We start from the raw sequence: 20,418 nt of genomic DNA, 5'->3' as shown, positions 1-20,418 counted from the left end.
AAAGTAAAAGTCCAGGTGCTTTTGTCTTGCACAAGAGAGCAGCTCAAAGCAGAGGCAACTTATTTAGATATAAATGCCTGCATGGAGTTCTGGAGAGCTGAGGGGTTTACACTGACCTAGTACAGTTCCTATCCTCACAAACAGCTGATCAACCAGCGCTGAAATACAAATACAAATCTTCCAGTGGAAGAAGGACTGAATAATTTCCCCTAAGCACAGATGTAGAGACAAAAGCCATGGCAGTTAAGGAAAAATGCATTTTCTATTAAAAGTATCATAGGTTTAAAGTCCTTTCCAGAGTGGGACTGGAACTTCACAGTGAAACTGAATTCACTAAGTGAGACTTTCTGTGCAGAAGTCCTTTTCTGTGCGAGTCCAAACTTTCTGCTCTTACTTGAAAGCCCATTTCCAGCTTATTTCCAGCTGTTCATCAGTTACACAAAGCAATAGTATCACACCTTTAATCTGCTTATTTTTATTTTGTTTTTATGTTTGTTTTATTTTGTGACCTGGTAAAAATAACCAGTAGCAGTAGTAAAAGCAACCACTGTTTCCTGTAGACACTTGCCAAAATTAGGCAGAACTCATCTGTTTTCTCCTTAGTATTCAGATGCAGTAACAAATTCTCTGGTATTTGATATTTTATTCTGCATCTTCCCCTAAAAGTTGAAATATGAAACATGATAACCTGCTACTGCATAACCTGCCCTAACACTGCCAAGCAAATGAGGGACCTGAAGTTCCATCAAGAACCTTCAATTTGAATGTAGTACTAACTCCATTTCAAATTCCTTGCTGGCCGACTGTCTCAAAAGACAGGTAAGAGCAGAACTTGTAGAGGAAAATTATTCCATTAGAAGTATTTGATATCAATTTACTGTTACTGAAAGCATTTTCTTGTGGTTATGTTTTTCTGACAAGACACACTTTTTTTCTTTTTGCTTTAATGAAACAGAGTATCTTCTACTTTGTGCAATAGTGTGTCAGTCCCCCAGGAAATATATTCATTACAGCTGAAAAGAGGACTGCTAAAATAAATTACACAGTAGCTTTAGCATTCAAAATCTCCTGAAATAATTTTCATAAAGAATAAAATGAACACATATATTGCATTTATTTCTAATTTGGAAAAAATGAGCATATTTCACATAAAATCACCAACATTTATCATGGTATCTACTCCTGCTTTAAACTTTTTTTTTCCTAGATTACAGTTTTACCTAGAATTACTAAAATAAACTTTAAAATTTAAAATTAAAGGAAGCTTGCATTTAGCTTTCATAATCATCAGTATGTAATCAGGAAGTTTCAGGAATAAAAGTGTTTTGACTGTTTTTTATACAGGCTCAATTATACTAATAGCTGGGGAGCAGGATATGGCAGAATTCCTGCAAAGGAATTTAAAGGTCTGGAAAGCTGAACTTCCATGCTGCTTGGCACTCATGACATTTTTTTTAAATCCAAATTTGTATTTTTTCCATACATAATGGATTCCAGAGTGAGCCTCAAGTTCTCCAGTGTTCTTTCATATGAGATTTTATCTCTCTTATTAGCAAAACCAGGTCCTAGTTTCCATCTTTCTGGCAGGCTTCTGGTTTACTACAATTGATAAATTCTTTCATTATTTGTAATGTCTCCTATCCAACATCTGAATTTCAGTCAGAATACTTTGATATTATTGAATTATCACGCCTGTCAAACTGTGTCTTGATGCCTCCCACTTACATATCTGCCCTGAGGCAAGTTTTTGTGGTATTCCTCGCATTGCAGGAATTTGGTGAATTTCCATCTGCACTCTTTTAACTATTAATAGGCTTGGAAGTTTACTGAATTATAGACCTGATTTATATTTTCATGAATATCCAGGAAAGAATCCTGTTAGCTACACAGGATACCCAGAAAAATGAAAAAATTAAGCAATGCAACAGCAAGGCACCTTTCAGATGACAACTATGTTAGACCCAATTCTGAAACACAAACATTAAATACAGACAGCAAGGTTGTAACATTCTTTTCTCTGTGACCATGAAAATCAGTATTTTAACACAGGTCATAAGTTACATTTTTCTGTAAACACACACATGAATTCCCCAATCCATACCTGAAAAGAAGACGGCTGCATGTTTTACAATATCATATATTTTTAAAATGTTACATTTTTTCCTAGTCATGTAAATCCAAACAAATAAATAAATATATAAATAAGAAACAGTTGTTCTCAGCTTTTAAAAATAATTAATCCACTAATTTTATTACATTTTCTTGGACTGGAGCATTTGCTACCAATATTTGCATAGCTGGACTGTGCCCCTGAATAACCAGAAGTATGTATATATATTTGAATAATGTTAGGTTGTATATATATATACAAAGAAAGTATCCTATGTGTTTTACCCTATCATCAGATAGTCAGATTCAGCATTGATATCCTAAGATTATGTGTATAGTTATTTATAGGTTTATTGGGGAACAGTTAATAAAAACAAATTCAGACCATCCCAAGCTAAAAAAAATTCAATTAATTCCAGATCCGTATGTTGCTCAGCGACTATGTCACTTGGCATGTATTGTGGACTACAGGAGAAGATGTGTAGAGTGAAACAGTGGGTGCTGAGGATCTGAGGTGCCAAAAAAATATATTTCAGATGCTCTTTACTTTGGATTAAGGGTCCATTTGTAGCTGTGGTATCCTCCTGGTATATTTCTGCAACACAGCTTTCAGATAATTACATCCATAAGGAACCAGTTCACGTAGTCCAAGACCAAGGTACTGCAAAACAGAGACCTTTGGGAGATTCACGTCAAAAGCAGAGTCCTGAATTAAAATGTCAGTATGAATAAGAACTCTCCTGCCAAGACCTGCTGGAAGCTGTTGGCAGCACATACCCTCAGATGTGTTGGCTTTATGCACTGATCAAAACAATTATTGGAGACCTTCATAAGCTCATAATTTAAGACACACGACATACAAAACAAACCTGAAGGGAAAAATGCAACTTTTTAATAATAAAGAAGCAAACTGATGTTCTGATCCCAGAACATGATATTTTTGGTAGTGTGGGTTTTTCTCAAAAGAAAAGAGCCAAAAAGCTGGAAGTTGTCTGTCAGAATTCAGAATAAATCTACTATAATGGAAGTTAGAAACCCTAATAGTGTCTATTAAATCATTTTGTATAGCGCTGAGGCTCTTAAGGATTGCTCATGATAGACATTTTAAAAATATGTTCACCTTAGCCCTTTTTTGAAAATCTCTGGGCTGAGATATTTTTTAATGTGTCTTGAGATCTCAAATGTCACTGGATCAACATTGGCTATAAATGTTTCTTTGGGAGAAGGAGACTTGTAAATATTTTAAGTTTAACATAGTCCTGTTTGAACTGAATAGATGATCAGACCTTTGTATGCAATGCTTTTCTTTTATGTCTAAGGTAAAGTGGTTGTCCTGCAGCTTGGTAGCCTATTGAGAGCACAGTCAACAGGAATGGTTTATGAATGTTTCCAGTGAGAGCTGGCCTAATGAATACAAACATCACAGCCACACAGGTGACTTGGCATCTGCCTGACTACTTTCAGGTTGGGGGCAAAATTTTAGACAAAACTTGTAAGTGAATGCTTAAAACTGAGAAACAGAATAGTTTTCTGATACTCTATGGCACATCAGATTCTTATTTTGGTTCATCATACACATAAAACTGCTTGATGTCAAATTACACCAATGTATGGAAACGTACAGAGTATCCTCAGTCTCTAGCACATCCATGTGAGTGCCTAACACAGCATTCCTTCAGTCTGAACTACAGCTACTAAACAGTAACATTCCTCACCCCTCTCTAGAGATGGAGAGGGGAAGTTTTCAAAGGCATAAATAACAAATTCTGAAATCAGTGGGAATTAGATGCTAAAGCTTCCATCTGTGCTATTGCATATATTTGCTGTCCATATGCTACTGAGAGTGCAGGTATGTATGTGCTGGCAGCTGATACCCAATAACACTGCAAGATGCACATGCTGCACACATCTATCACCTTCTTTCCTCCTCTCACTGATCAAAACATCACTGACTTGACCCAATCTTCATTAAAGAATTGCCATTTGTTGTTGTACTAACTTCTCCTAGTGACGGTTCATCCTAATGGCATTAGCCAGAATAAGTTGAGCAAGACACAGTCATGAAAAGAGAGCCAAGTTGTCATTGTTTAAAAGACTTCAGGAAACCATCACTGCTGCTGCTATCAAAAGACATTTTGGTTTTGGGGATTTTTTCTTTCAGATATAAAGAGTTCAGGAAATTCCTCCATTGCTGCAAGCTTCCCTGAGGAGCAGGGAAGAAGCATGGAGGACTTGCTCTAGGTGTACTGCCAGAAGACAACTGAGCAAGGGAAAAGGATTTCCAAGTACATTTGTTAATGGATGTACACCTCATGGTAGTGGACAAGACCCTCAGCCAATGTAGACTAGACATATACTTCTCACAGTCAAAATGTTTAAGTGAAGTGCTTTCACCAGAGAAGCACCAAGCAGCAAAATGGTCACACAGCAATTTAGACTGAGATGTACATATATCTGCAGGGGACTTTAAGCTTTTTTTTTTTTTTTCACAAAATATTAATGTGGAAATATATTAGTACTCCCAAATCTCTACACAATATTTAGTTGAAACACTTGAAGATCCAAATTTCCATATTTATTTTTTGCCCATCATTTGATAGCTATTTACTGTTGGCTGTTGTCCCGAACATCCTTCCTGAACTTAAAGATTTCACTTTTGGCCTAATTTACCACATCCCCAAATACCATAGTCATAAACATGAAAAGTCAGTGCTCAGCTTTTTCAGAAAGCTGTTGTAAAAGAGATATGTCTAGGAACAACAGCTGAGGAGCTGTTGGGGAATGCATTTGGAATTAGGGCTCCTTTTCCTGGACTCTAACCACAGCCAATTTGTTCTTTAAAATATACTGAGGTTGGTGCCACTTCCACTGAAACCAGTTCCAAGACTTCTTTTTCTTCATGACAACATTTAAAAAATAAAACAATAACAAAAACAAAAAACCAACCAAACAAACAAAAAAAACCAAAACAAAAACAAAAACAAAAAACTAAAAAAAAAAAAAAAAACCACCAAAAAAACCCCAAACCAAACCACTGGCTAACTGAAAGATAGGCAAATGATGATAAATGATGATGCCAAGTCTGTGTTGTTCAGACACTCATATAGGATTCAGGATTCAGATCACCATTACTAACTTACAGGAAAGCTTTGAAAGCAGAGCACACTGCTTAAGGCTGACTCAGAAAAGTCCAAGGATAGCTTTCAGTCCTGCAGCCTTTCCTGGACAACAGGAATGGAAGATGCAGACCAGAATGTCAGAGTTAAACATGACTCAAAGACTGGAAACTTGCCTTCCTGTCCTTGTTCTCCTCTTTGTTATCATGAGCTAACCTTTACGTGAAATGATCACAGAATATCTCAATTTGGAAGGGACACAAATGGATCACCAAGTCCAACTCACTGCTCCTCACACGACTATCTAACACTAAACCATGACCAAGAGCACTGTCCAGATGCTCCTTGAACTCTGACAGACTTGGTGCTATGCTCACTACCCTTGGGTCACCCAGCTGAGGTCACCCACACAGTGGAGAACCTTTCCCAAAAATCCATCCAGAACCTTCCCCGATGGACCTTCATGCCATTCTCTCACATCCTATCGTTTCTGGCCACCAGAGAGAGGAGATCAGTACCTCTCCCTCCACTGCCTCCCTTGAGGAAGGTGTAGACTTTGTGGAGGTCACCCCTCTGCCTTCTCTTCTCCCAGCTGAACAAACCAAGTGACCTCAGCTGCTCCTTGAACGTCTTGCCCTTGAGATCTTTCATCATTCCCTCCTCTGGACACACTCTTAACAGTTCGATGTGCTTCTTGCTTTAAGGCACCCAAACCAGCTCAGAGTGCTCGAGGTGAGGCTGCACCAGTGCAGAGCAGAGCAGGACAGTCACCTCCCAGTCACCTCCCAGTCACCTCCCAGTCACCTCCCAGTCACCTCCCAGTCACTTCCCTCACTGCACTCTGCTGATGCACCCCAGGGTACAGCTGGCCCTTTTGGCAGTGTGACCAACAGGGCACACTGTTCACTCATCTAGCTTGCCATCAACCCAAACACCAGATGTCTTTCCCCAGGGCTGCTCTCCACCTCTCATCACCCAATCTGTACATACAACCAGGGTTACCCCATCCCATGGAGAGTCCAGCACGTGCCTTTGTTAAATGATGTTGATAGGACTTCCATCCCAAAACCATGGCAAGGTGCTGTGATGCCACAGTGATAGGACAAGTGCAAGAATGACTAATGAGCTTGAAACAAGAATTTTCATTCCTCTTGTGTTTGTTTTTTCTGAATATACAATCCCTTGGATTATTAGATTTTCAAGGCACACTAGTGTAGAGCCCCTAACCAATCAAAGTGAATCCCATTCTGGAGAAAAGAAGAGGTCCAGGACCAAACCTTTCCTATTCCACAAGGTAGAAATTGCCTAAGTTGCATGTAGTCTATGTCTCTACATTCCTACACTCACACTGCAAGCCAGGAGAGATTTTGGCCAACTTAGCATAATACCTCATGAGAAAGTAGATGAGTCATAGCAACTAAATGTCCTACCTCAGAAAACCAATATAGCAGTCAGAAAGGGAGAAGAGGTTAGCAAGCTGCTTCATACACCTATGTTAATGACATCCATTTGCTGTTGGTTCTGGACAGCTCCCACAGTAAAATGTTACTGCAGGAGAGTTGCTCAAAGCATACCCACAATCCTGAAGGTACTACTCAGGGGCCAAGGAGTGTAGCCTTTCCTCCATGCTAAGTTTCTGTAAAACACAGAAAACAGGCAAGCACCAGAGCCACACTAACCCAAATAGCATCAGTTTCACTGATCTCCAAACGTACCAGGCTAGAGATTAATTAAAAGCTTCATCTAGTGCTAATAATTACGGAGTAAAAAGCTGAAGTGGGCAAGATTCAAACGAAATATTTTAGCATTTGTGCCTCTGATAGTACTGGCACAAATTTCAGTGGGGAAAGTATAAGAAGCCTAAATATGCTTACATTAGAATTTGTAAATAAAACTTCATGAAGTATCCACAGTGAGAATTAATTAAAATGTAAGGCTTTTTCTAATCCAAGGAAAATTTTACTGATTATGGCTGATCTTTCCACCTGCATTTCCATCATTTTCATTCACACTCTCATTTGCTCTCTGTTGTTGGTTTTATTTTTTGGTGTGGAGCTGTTTGCAGATTCTTGTCAGTGAAAACCATGCAGTTTCGCTGGATTCTGTGAGCACCTTGGCAGAAGGAACTGAAAGTCCCCAGAGTGTAGAAATAACTCATTTTAGGGTAAAAAGTTGGAGCCTGTACCTATTTGAGGCATTCCCATAGCTCCTGTTGGAAGTGTAAGGAAGTGTAAGAGCCAGGCTTTCACAGGGGGAAATGCTCAGCATTCTCAGGAACTTTAAAGTCAGGCATGAGTGCTCAGCACTTCTCAAAATCCAGTCCTGCATGATTAAATTTTGAAGCACAGGATAATTTCTGCACTGGCAGCATCTATGAGTTTTGATATTAGCAGTTCCCTGAGAAATCAAGACAAAACCATACCAATTTATTTGGATTTTTATAAGGAAATAGAGCATAAGCTTTATAAATTTATGTGTTTCCTTTGCACAGAGGCCTTCCTACTGAATGATACTACGATGTCACTCAGCTGGCAAAAAAAAAAAAAGTGATGTGTGTATGAATGACGAACTTTAAGTTTAAATTTTCAGTTAACCAGACTGTGAAGTTAGAGAATACAGCAGCAAACTGAATATTCACTCCACACTTATGACATGAAGTGCAGCTATGATATGAAATCAAACAGCCATGTAAAAAGGGAATAGCTAGTAACAGAGGACAGCAAACACAGAAATTCAGACTACAGCATTGTGCCACTTCAGTTCAAGTAGCTCTTCAACAAGGATCTTGGAGTTTGCTTTATAGGTTGCCTGTATTTATCAACTAGTAATACTCAAAAATATTAGCCTTTCTACTTGTTAGAATCCAGATCAAACTGAAGTAACTGAAGCAATCATTACACCATGTGTATTTCAGTCAATTTTTCTCAGACATATTTATACATATGTATTTTTGGAGGAGGCTTGTCAGGGATTATTTTCCTCATTGGTGCTGTTCAAGAGATATTAGAGTCAATTTGGATGCCGTGGAACTTCTGCAATCCAACATTTTGCCACTTGATGGCACCAGCAAAACACCGGGATTTTAGATTAAGGTAGTTTGAAACATAGATGTAAATTCTTTAAAAAGAGAAAATAAACAACCTCTTATATCAGCATTGATAAGTATATTAGAAACCTGAGAATAATTCTGTGATGATTTCACAGGTAACTTTACAGGGCTGTGAGGTGCATTCCTCATGACAGCTGCTCACCAGAATGGGTCATGAAGGTACACAGGCTGAGGAAGAGATCACAGCACCTTTCTAGAGATTTTCTTCTGCAACAGGAAGCAACCAAGGCCTGCTGTGACTGTGCCCTTGTATCAGCTATATAAAAAGAAAGAAGGTTTTATAGGAGTAGGTCAAATTCTGTCCTCATACACACTGAAAAGTGCATAACCTTGGACTCTGAATATTTAACCAACAGATCATTAAAATGCTTTCTCTATTATTATGCACTTCCATCTTAACCTGAAATATGCTGGGTCTCTAAAAACATTTTAATTTTTCCTAGTTTAAGCATTTTCTTTCCCTAGAATATTCTATTTTCCTTCTCTATTTTCTTGGCCTTTCAAAGACCTTTAAATTGAAGGAAAGAGTATATCCTTTTAAACAAAAAGTGAAACACACACAAAAAGTTTTCCACATTAGTAGTCCAAGGTCTTTCGGAGCAAATATTCTTCCTGCCATCAGGAACTATTAAATGGTGACAGCCACATGGAACCTCTCCTGAAAAATACACTCTGAGTGGTGCTAACCTGGGAGCTATTAACACTCAGTTTATTCACCTTATAGCCTGTGAGGGCTCCTTTGAGCCATTACTGTCTTTTGTGGGAAATGAATTACAAGGTATTTGCAATAACTCTTTACACTTTCATGGACCAACAATGCCTTTGCCTTAAGGATGAGCACTATCTATCCTTGTGCAGTTTTGCACACTGGAATCAGTCACTGACCGGCTGCAGATGTGCTTTGCTGAGTGCACTGGCAGTGGGTCACACACACATGATCTCCAGTCAAAGGTACTGGAGAAAAGCAGTTGCCTCCTTGCTTCTGTAGGTGTAATGGGTCCTCAGGTTCACATCAAAACAAGACCACAAACATTGAGAAAGGTGTTGAAAAACACCTTTCAGCCACTGCCAAAAGCCTTAGTTATACACACACACATCAGGCTAGAGCACTGGCAGCTGTCCTTCCACGGACAAGCCACACTACTAAGGCTTCCAGTAGGTTTAGTGACAGCATACAATGAATGCAAATTGTTTTGTTACCTTTTTTTGGGTTGATTTGTTTTGGTGGGTTTGTTGTTTGTTTGGGGTTTTTTGTTTGTTTTTGTCTTGTGGGTTTTAATACAGTTTTGCTGTTTATCATGCCACAAAGTATTTACATTCCACTGGCTGTCTCCCAACTCCTTGACCCATGGTGGTTCCCAGACCTGCAGATTCCTGACCAAGCAGGATTTAAGGTTAGGCAAGATAAGTGATTGCCTCCCTTTGCAAGTATAAAAGGCTGTAGAGACAGTCAATTTACATATTTGAAACAATTTATTCTCTAGTTGTAATTTCCTTTCTGCTAAAATTGGCAAGAGTGATACATCTCATTCTAATAATTTACAGAATACATGGGGAAAGTAACAGGAAAGCGAAGCAAAATGTTCTCTGGCCTGATCTAGAAAAGAAGGTGAAGGTCATGAGGCCCCCCATGCTGCATGCCTTTCAGGCCAAAACCACACTTGAGAAAAGAAACAGATCTTTAGAGGCCCCTAGCATGTGTCAGAGAGTAGGAAAGTAGCGCTAAGTGGGAGACTCTCATGAAGGTCACACAGCTTCCAATGTGTCTTTTATTACTATCACTGAACAAGTGCAGCTCTCCACTTAATGCTCTGCCATCATGAGGGAAGCTGCAGAACTACTGCACAGAAGCCAGAGTGTCCATAAGGATATTCTCTCTCATGTGAAACTTGATTTATGCCTGTTTCATCAAAAAGTGTTTCAAGAGTGCCCACAGTGCACTCATTGCTAGGGAAATGGGATGGTGTTCATCGGCACAACTCCCTGGATTTGTTCTGGGCCTTTCCAAACTGGGAGCATAAATCCCTCCACCCTGAGCCTTGATTTATTTTCAGTAGACAAACTCCATGTGGTCCATGGTCTCATCATAAAGGGGCAGATGATATAATACTGAGCAACTGTTTCTTGTGTGGTACAGGCTGACTCCACCAAAAGTCTAATAGAACTCCAGTGAAGAGAGTACAAAATTTTAAAGACTGCTGATATCTTACTTACTTTCCAGAAAAAAGCTTTACCTTTTCTCTTTCTCTTCTGCCTTCTAATCTGGGTGTCTTCAGGCTTTATTAAACAGTATGAGTTTTAAAAATATAACAAATGTTCAGAACAACCATCTACCCTTAAAAATGCAAAACTTTGCTGGCTGTTACAACCTGAGCTCAGAAACCTTCTCTAAATCACAGCAGTCATGAAAATGCATGTTCATCCTTATTTTATTGCTGCCTTAAGTTTAGATGTTAAAATGAAAAGTGATATACAATGGTAGTTAAGTAGTTCTGCCATGCCAGAGCTCAAAGCAGATTGACTGTCCTTATTTACATGTATGTGTATCAGCAATATGTCCAATTATTGCAGTGAAAAATGTAGCAAGTCACACTGTAACACAACAAAATGGAAATTGAAAATGCTTCTTAGTATTTCTTTTTAATTCACATTCTGTTACAATAATATAGCTGTAACAGAATGTGAATTGAATAGAAATACTAAGATGTATTCTACATATGCACAGCACTGATAGATATCCACCAGTTCTAACAGTAGAAATAAATGGAAAATCAACTAGAATTATTCATGTAATAAACTTTCAGAGATATTGCTGGTCTGCAAATATGGCATTTCTATAAAGGCTTCCCATTATTAAGACAGATGTGAACTTTGAATCAGAGTCCCAGTTTGTTATAAATGCAACAATATACAAATGGTTGCCAGAATTCAACACTTTAAGTCCTTTTATCTTTGTAGCATCATACATTAAAAGTAGATTTTTTGTTCAGCTCAGCTGAGGCATGAGTTAAGCTGGCACAGCAATTTGTGAGATATCACACCTCATGTTGATTGCATTGAGTCCCATAACACCACAGCACAGATTTCACAATTAAGTGCATGACTTCTACATCTCATATCAGAATGTGTGAGTAAAACTGATCTGGCAGTTGAAGTTTATCTTTAAAACACCCATCTTAGTATGGAAAGAAATAAGTACTGTATTTAAACTCTTTTTTGTGAAGGGACTTTTTTTCCTCTTTGTAACTCTGCAACACCCACCTTTATAGAGACCAATTCAATGATGGAGTGGCCTAGCTGCACCCTGAGTCACAGATGACTTGGAGAGAGCTCGGGTGCAGCTCCCATGTCACAGCTATGTCATTAACCAGGCTACTGAACAAACCTAGCCATGGGAGGAAGAGAGATCCCACAGGAACTGCTAAGGCTGAAATGATGGAATCCCTGCAGGGCCTATTAACATCCCAACAGTTCTATGTCCTCAAGCTGAGCAAGGGGAGGAGCCCTGAGAAGTTACCATCATCTCCTGCTTGGAAATTGATCTGGGACATCCCTCTTTTCACTGAGGAAAACAAGGGGTTTTAGCAATATGCAGGTTTTGGTATACAGCTTTTGAAGAAACAAGAAACATTGGGTGACAATGTACAAATAATAAAGCTTAAAAAAGGGCTCTCACCTGGAAACATCTACCCATTTACAATAAAAACCCTTTGAAGCAAGGCCTGGTAGATAAGCCTTTCTTATGAAATACACAAAATTTTGGAGATCTAGGTGAACTATTTAGATTAGCCCAGTAATACTTCAGGCGTTTGTTTTATTTTTTATTATACCAAAAAGAACCATTAAGCAAATAATTACTTATTCAACCGTAGATATTTTTCTGACTTGGTAAAATTGCCAAGAGACTCTTAGCTAGGCTTAGTGATTAAATTCTTGCCCTTTAAAGTTAGTGTTTTATTTTGCTTGCCTTGAAATAAATAAGTATCCAAGGTAAAATATAAATAATGTATTAGCATGGTATGAAGAGGTAATTTCTCTGCAAGTATAAACAGGATATGTTTTTTGTTTTGCATTACTGATAAAAGGAATTTTTAAAATTTATTTTTTGTACTAATAGTACATACTATTGTAAACTAATATAGAGCTTATTACATAAAAGTCTAAGGAGATAGATTTTTTTATTCCCTCACTCTGTTTTAAAAAGACATTCCACACATCACATGATGTCTTTTCAGTATTTGGCACCTGGCAACACCAAACATTTCTCATGTAATGAGTGGTATCAGTAAGAACACTGCCTGCACTGCTTACACATTGATTTGTCCCTAATGTATATTGACTGCACTGATTCAGATAAAGTGTGGGAGATGCAAATGAGAGTGGGTCACTTCACCTAAGCTGTTACATTTCTTCTCTAATATAGGCTTCCCAAACCACCAGACACTTTGTCTAGGTACGTTTCACCTGTATCTCACCTTTCCTTAATGAAATAAAAGGGCAAGTTGTTCTTCTCACAATCATAATTGCACACTGCAGGTTCCTTGGCAATAAGCAGCAGCAACACTATGAGGCACAAAAATTTCTCTATTGAACGAAGCATACAATGATTAGGTTTAGAAGATTAGCAGTGCTTACTTAGCACACACACTCTCCTAACAAATACTGATCTTGCTGACTTGCCTATGGGCTAATTGGGTTTTCTCCGCTGTTTTGTTCATGGCCTCTTTACCTAATGTGAATTAAAGTGTCTGAGAGCAACTATAAAGCACAACTTCTCTGTCATAAAGCAGATTTATGAGACAGAAGCCTCAGAAAAGCCCAGCTTGGTAAGATCTCGTTACGCCATGACACACAGCTCCAGGAACCAAACTAATCTGGCTCCTGTACAAGACTGTGACTTTGCTTTACACAGCAGCTGGGGGAAGGTGTTTGCTCTCAGCAAGTTGCTGTATGCAGTGGTGCTAAAGGTAAATTAATCCAAACAGAGATTCATTTAACAGGCTACTCTTTCTTACTGGAATAAACTGCTGCTTTAATTTTCCTCAGATTTCATTATTCTCCTGATTTTATTAAGCCTTAAATTACTCTATCATTAAAAATTTATAGCTGAAAAGAATAGCCACAGGAACACGGGCACTTCATGAAATGCCAGTTCTCTGTATCCCATAAAATCTCCAGTTTAGCTTTATCCCCTTCCTCACAGAAATAAATGTCATCTTAGAGACAAATTTTGATTACACAAGCACAAATTCAGTTACTATTAATTGGAGCTGTGCAAGAATCTTAAATTCCCTTAAGCCACATAAAAGTAAATGAGAATCAGTATGATTGATCATGTAAAAAAGCTGCAAGGGCAGCATCATTGGGAATTCTTTGCAGGGTGCAAGCAAAAGGGGATTAAAAAATTAAGATACTACCTTTTTGATTCTCACATTTCTCCCTGTTCTTGCAAAGTGTTATATTTAATCTAAAGCTCAGTGAAATGTGAAATAAGGAAATTTTCTTTCTTTCTGTCCTTCTTCCTGACAACTTAAACCAACCCAAGATCATTGTGCCTGTCATTTTCCTCCTCTCACCCCTATCCTACACACATATCTAGGTACACCATGTTTCCAAACTTCATTTCACTTGAGGGTTGCAACACTGGGATCAATTCAAGCAGTCATCAACCTTTCCATCCCCATATCTCTAGATAGAAAGACTTTTGGCATGGCTGTTCTGAGGAGACCATCGGTAAGAGAGAACTCCACTGGCTCACCCTTTATTCTTGAAACTTACCTAAAAACACTGTGGCAGCTGTGACTCTTTTCTGCTGAAGTTTAACAGAATCTGACTACACCAGTGATCCAGGTAAGCACTTTGGCTTAAAATAAAGTTGTATGTGCTGATAGTTGCAGTCTCATGGAGGCTGTCTCAGCACTGAGAATAAATGCAATTTGTGGCCCCCTTGTAGCCTCAGAAGCCAACAGAGCTATTAGCATAGCTGCCATTCCCCACAAAAGCATGATGGATCACTTAGTGTGTTTGCTATCTTCTGCCAGACAACTAATTCTCCACAGTTCAAAACAGGAAAAGAAAAATTAAAAAAAAATCATCAGTGGGACCCAAAAGTAGCATTTTTTGAGCCAAAATTATGCCTGCCACCTGCATTGGGGTCAACAGAAATACCCATGGAATAAGAGATGAATGATTTAAAACATTTTATCACTACACAAATAGTAGAACAAGACCCAGAGAGAAAAAAAACAATTCTTCCTATCCCTTATGAAGTCTGAGATGAAACCCTAGACATTCACTACTTGCAGAACACTATATAAGCCATCATGAGGTGCTTGTTTTTAACCCCAGCAGCATCTTACCCTGAGAGTGGTTTACATCAAATATTAGAGGAAAAGGGCATGAAATTATTGTTCTTAACTGACAGGTACTTTATTTCAGAAGACTTCAAAATGACCACCTGCGTGAACTGATGAGAAGCACTTGGCAGCTACTGACCACAGTGGGTTAGGGGGAATTTGGGACAGGAAAAAGCCAGCACCTCTGTGTGCCATGGCAGTGCTTGTCAGGAAAGGCTTGGCAGTAACTGTTTGAAACAGAAAAAGCACACGCTGGTGTGGATAAGAAGCTTTTCAGCCAAGTAAAAGCTGATAATGTTAAGTGGGAGGTCAATTTGCATTAATTAACTGCCATTCCCAGTCATAAGTACAATGCTGTACTGGTATTTATATAATTAGGTACATGACTGATTTTTTAGTGAAGAATTTGTCCATCCAAACCCAAAATCCTTCCACAGAATATGTAATGCTAGGAGTAGTCATTTTTAGTCAGTTTTCACTGGTCACTGGTCAATTTAAGAAACGCTAATCATGTGTGGAGGTGGGCTTACAAAGCCTATTTTTGCATAACAGGAGGATCATCAGAGACCAAAACCTATTTTCAGCAATGTTTAACAGGTTCAGAACTATCAGCTAAGAGGACAGTCAGTATGGGCACTTAGGAAATACTTTAATTTCATTTGCTGCTCCCTTCATATGTTTTGACTTTCTCGGAGACTGGGACACTCCAGCTCTCATGGCTGAAGGAGAATCCCTGGTTAAATACAGATAACCTAGACTACAGCCTGGTGACTTTTACTACTAGAAAGTTGTGCTTAAAAGCTTTGTGTCTTTTCCACATCTCTCCTTTACAAAACTCACAACGTCTATTATGTAATTAATGCTGGCAGCATCATTGTGAGGTAAATAAGGAAACAAGAGGCAGAAAGACTGGAGAGAGAAAAAGTGGTGACAGGGTTGGAAACTAATTCCAGTGCAGTTTCATTTTTAAAAGACATCTAGAAAAACTTAGTTATTCCTGATGGTGACATTAGGAGTTCAGAACGAGCTTCACAATTCATTAATCTTTAGAGTCTGCTGTTCCTGTTTGTAAAAATCCTGCACAGAAAACAAAATAAGAACCTTCCCTGCTGGAGTGTAAATCAACCCAGAGTTCCTGCAATTGGCAATGGGAAGATGGCCTTCTGCAAAGGCAGTATTTTATGGTATAAAATTGAGCTCTCAGCTGCTTGTCACCACCTTTTTGCCTGAGACAACTAGATTTCCAGATCTAGTGGTGCAGATGACCATGTAGAATACCTCCACTAAGACTTTATCACACATCACTGGGTTAACTGGTGCTGATAAAACAGCTGATCTGGTCTAATCCTGCTGATTTTGTATCAAAAGAGTGAAGATGAGTTCTGTTTGCACATCCATCAGATCAGTTTCCACAGGCAAAAGAGACATTAGCAGCAGCTCACAGAAAGCATCTCTCCTACCATCACAGCTGTCTTTATAGTGAGCATTCATCTACAAATGCAGCTAAAAATGCAGATCTGTCTGTCCTTCTGATCAATGCAGACACACTGTTTACAGATGTGGCAATGGAAACAATAAGAAGCAGTTCATTTTAAGGCAGTTTATAACTGTGACTACTACAGAAGAAAGCTTACATAGCTTTCCCTGCCTACCATATGTAACTACCATAAGAAATTGATTCCAAGTTATTTGACCCAAGTTCAGCATAAGTACATACCTGTTGAAACTTCCACTTGAGTACTAACACTGCAACAAATATATTTTCCCACCAGATTTAAATTTGATTAGCATTTGCTAAACAGATAACTGAGGGAGAGCAGGGTGACCACATGTTATTTCAAGTCTTTAAAATAGTCTTCCCCATACAGCACATATATTTGTTTTATACCTTACCTGTTTCTTATCCTTCAGTTTTCCAAGTTTGTCGAAGAAAATGGTCAAATATATTTTTCAAATCCACCAAAAACAGTAGTATACACAACTCCATCTTAAAGAGCTCAAATACAACTCCATTTTAAGGAGCTCAAACATAACTTTTCTCCAAGAATAACCAACACGCTACAAAACACTGAAAGGGCTCTGGAGATCACAACACACAGTCAGATCTTCACAGGTAAGCAATTTTTATTAAATTAATTTAGTTGGGATAGCAATGTGAGACCACAAATCATTAGCCCCTGAATTACTCAAAGACACTGATTTTTTGTCATTTAGTAACAAAAGACACATAAACTGTAAATTATCTAAGGTTTTTCAGGGGGATTGTGGATTAGTCCTGATTTTCCTAACCCATAAAAATGTGTGACAATAAAATGTCTCTGTTTAGGAACAGTTCCAATATATTGCCTTACATAAAAGCAGTTTGCAGATTGACTGGAGAACAAGGAGATGACACAGAACTAATAAATACTGGATTTACTAAGAATCTCACACTTCCACCACAAGTAATACTGGCAAGAGTATTAAGAGAATCAGCTGGCAGAATTAAGTCTTCTCTTTGACAACACTTAAGCACAGGGCAAAGCTCACTCTAAAGCAGAGGCAAGAGTTCAGAATACTAAATCAGTCCTGACACAGCAGGTTGACAGAATGGATTAATGACTTCTTTAGGGTTTGCAGAAGGGGCAGTTACTGTGATTATCTGCTTACTTTTTATCTTACCATTTTAAGTTGGCACCAACACATAACAGAAGTTCAAAAGACCTTTAGCCTTGAGCAGTATGTGTAACAGTGTCCATAAAATGAGTTGGCAGCTGTCATGTGGATGGGGACAATCATGACAGTCTGAATGAACTTACCAATTTACTGTCCTTATTGCACTATGTGTTTGATAAGTGACTTATTACCATTGCAGACTACTACTTCCTTACTAACCACACCGATTTAAGTTTGGCAGAGTTTCTATGATTTATACTCCTCCATTTGCATGAGTGATTTGCCTTTCTTCCTCCAGGGTCCATCAATAACACTAGCAAATTATATTTTAATGCCAATATTTACTCTTAAGGATGTATAAAACTATATTGAAAAACTCTGTGTTTGTTGTCTTCAACACTTTTTATATTCTCTGCGACCTGTATAAAACTGAAAAGATATTATCTGCATTAAATGCTACTCATGCAAGCAGAGCATAATGTGGCATATAAGCAGAGTAAATTAGGTTGAGAGTTGTGTTTTGCTAATGCATCATTACTTGTGATGGCTTTATATACACAGCTCTGACTGATTGCAACTCTAAGCAATTGTAACTGACTAAGCAATTCTGCAGGTAAAACAGAAGGAACACATTCCTGCTCTGCTGGCTTTATAGCACTTTGCCCTAGCGTGACTAAGCCAGAACACACTTCCAGATTCAAACTGCATGGACTTACATAAAGCAGGGCAACTGTGTCATTTTCACAGTTATAGTCCCAAATGGCCCTGGATAAGTCCCCAAATTGTCCTGCTTTTCTTCTGTTTGATTAAAACAAATCCAAGTAAGGAAATCCCTTCTGATTTACATTTTACATTTTCTGACATGTTTACAAATTTCTGATAATTGAATCTCTGTATCGGAAATGGAAAAGCTGTATAACTTTTTTTTTCAGTGTAATGAAGAAAAAAAAAATTGTTTACTTTATGATAATGAACACTTCAAAGAGCACTTTCACCAGTTTGTCTCCGGAAATGAAAATCCAGACCAGCACCTTACATAATTCAAAACTGGGCAGTTTTATTGCCCTCTGGCTTCCAAAGTGAGATTGGCAGAGGCCTATCCAGGGCCATGGTGGTTTACCTGAACACTCATTCACTTACAGCATACATATGTTGAATATCAACAGTAACTGGTGAAGTTTGTTCTTTGGCTAAGGGACTCAAATGTACTTTACATCTGAACAGTTCCTTTGGCTCTGCACCAGTAGCTAAAGCCTCAACAATGCAAAAGATTCATAGAGGTTAACAGTATGTGAGCAGTGGATCAAACCGTGGTTGAGAAAGCTAAAACAGTCACATTGCAAGTGAACATCCTAAAAACCACCTGCAACTGTTCCTAAAAGAAGTTAAAACCACATTAATTCAAGTCACCATTTATACTATCATTCATATGAGAAGACAGATGATTATAGAAGAAAGAAAAAAAACACAAGACATCTATACCCATTTAAATCTTATGCACCAGAGTGGAACAGAGTAATTAATTCTCCAAAGCATAAAGAGTGACCCTGAGCTCCCTATATGACAGGGGCAGTAGTGAAGGTCTGGGCTGTTTCTCTTAACTGAGTGACCTCTAACTGTGCCTTTTCAGGGCAGTCAGGGTCAATGGTCTGCTAAAATAAGCAGTCCCTACTAAGAGACATAGATGGCAGTATAAAGCCTGCTACTTTCTTCATACAGAAACATTTCTGCTGGTCTGTCACAAGTGACACCTCCTGAAGGGTGCACTGCATGCTTACTTCAAGGTGAACACCCCCATGAATCAATTCTGCAAATACAGTACTCCTTCAGATGCCTTCACCTGTACTCAGCATTCCCACTTTTGTCACCAGCTACTAAGGCACAACGCTGAGTGAAATTAAAAGAGCAGCCAGCCTAGGTCAGCAGTGCAAAGTTACAGAAAGCACAGACCAAAATGGGGTGTAAGCCAAGAGCAGGACACTCTGTCTTAGACATGCTACCAGAAAGTTCCTTATCTTGATTCAAGCCAGACAATAAACAACCTTCTGAAAATCACTGACATGCTGAAAAAAGAAGCACTGTAGAGGCAGTAGCTTTCAGGAAGGCCCAAACTTGAACCCCTTCCAAAATCTGCATGTTCACTTTCCTACAAAGACTTCAAGCCCAGATATTTGCATCATACAATATTGGAAAACCCAGTCAGCCTAAGTAAGCCAAGCTTACCACTGGATGTCAAGCACGAATAAAGTGGAATTTTGTTGCACAGACTTTGCCATCACAAAACATGTCTGCCTGCATAGAAACAGAGGATGGGCCAAAAGAGATAACACTGCCTGAATGGATCCCCAGCTGTGAAGTTCCTCAGCTCCAGACAGTTCCTACAGAGCTGCAACATTCTTTCTCTATGACAGCAGCACAAAAACATTTACATGATTCCATAAAAGGAGAGGAAAAAAATCCTCACAGGTAACACGACTGCAAGAGACACAAGAACTATGGTTTCAATGATTTTTTTTATTTCTTTAACTGACACATTTTTTAAAAAATGGAGTAACAAATAAAAAGAACTCCAACACAAATTGTCTGGCCTTTCCCAAAGAACCATAATAAATTCAAACAGCAAAGAGAAGAGCAATTAGAGTAGCCCAGGACATGTGCAGATTATTTGAGACCACTAGAAGAGCTTGAGCTAGAGTCTGTGAAAACATGACTTTTCTAGATAAACACATTAGTGGGATAAACACTGGTTGGAAAGAATTAGTTCATTAAAGGCCAAATGGATTAATAAATGAGCATTGCAGTCTGACTGGGAATAAACTTAGGGTGGGTATGACAAGATGATTTTTAATGTTCACGGCAGGGAGGTTCAGGAATAGCTGAGGAGCGGATCAGAGAAGAGGCTTGCCTCCATTTATGAAAGGAGCCATGATGCATTTGCCAACAACAGCTGGGGAGCAGCATTACTGCCCCAATAAGGCTCTTTGCAGGCCAAACTTCCATGTTAAAAGGATCTTCTGCTACTCTGCAGGGGGTCAAATGCCAATGAAGACAGCACTGCTGCGCACACACGGGG

At 38.7% G+C, this 20,418-nt stretch overlaps 1 protein-coding gene across 1 annotated transcript; it reads left to right on the top strand.

Moving 5' to 3' along the window:
- Positions 1-673: 673 nt before the first annotated feature.
- SPMIP4 (sperm microtubule inner protein 4) lies at positions 674-19,815 on the top strand. The gene is given in 12 exon segments (XM_064408483.1): positions 674-819; positions 4,271-4,449; positions 5,930-5,957; positions 7,717-7,762; positions 7,765-7,796; positions 12,758-12,787; positions 13,880-14,017; positions 16,685-16,803; positions 18,976-18,979; positions 19,044-19,224; positions 19,439-19,640; positions 19,643-19,815. Coding segments are annotated over 12 exon segments (1,278 nt in total).
- Positions 19,816-20,418: the final 603 nt, after the last annotated feature.

This window comes from Passer domesticus, chromosome 1 (assembly GCF_036417665.1).
Source record: "Passer domesticus isolate bPasDom1 chromosome 1, bPasDom1.hap1, whole genome shotgun sequence".
Taxonomy (NCBI): domain Eukaryota; kingdom Metazoa; phylum Chordata; class Aves; order Passeriformes; family Passeridae; genus Passer; species Passer domesticus.
Note: the sequence above shows the minus strand (reverse complement) of the source record. Positions and strands in the feature narration are given on the sequence as shown.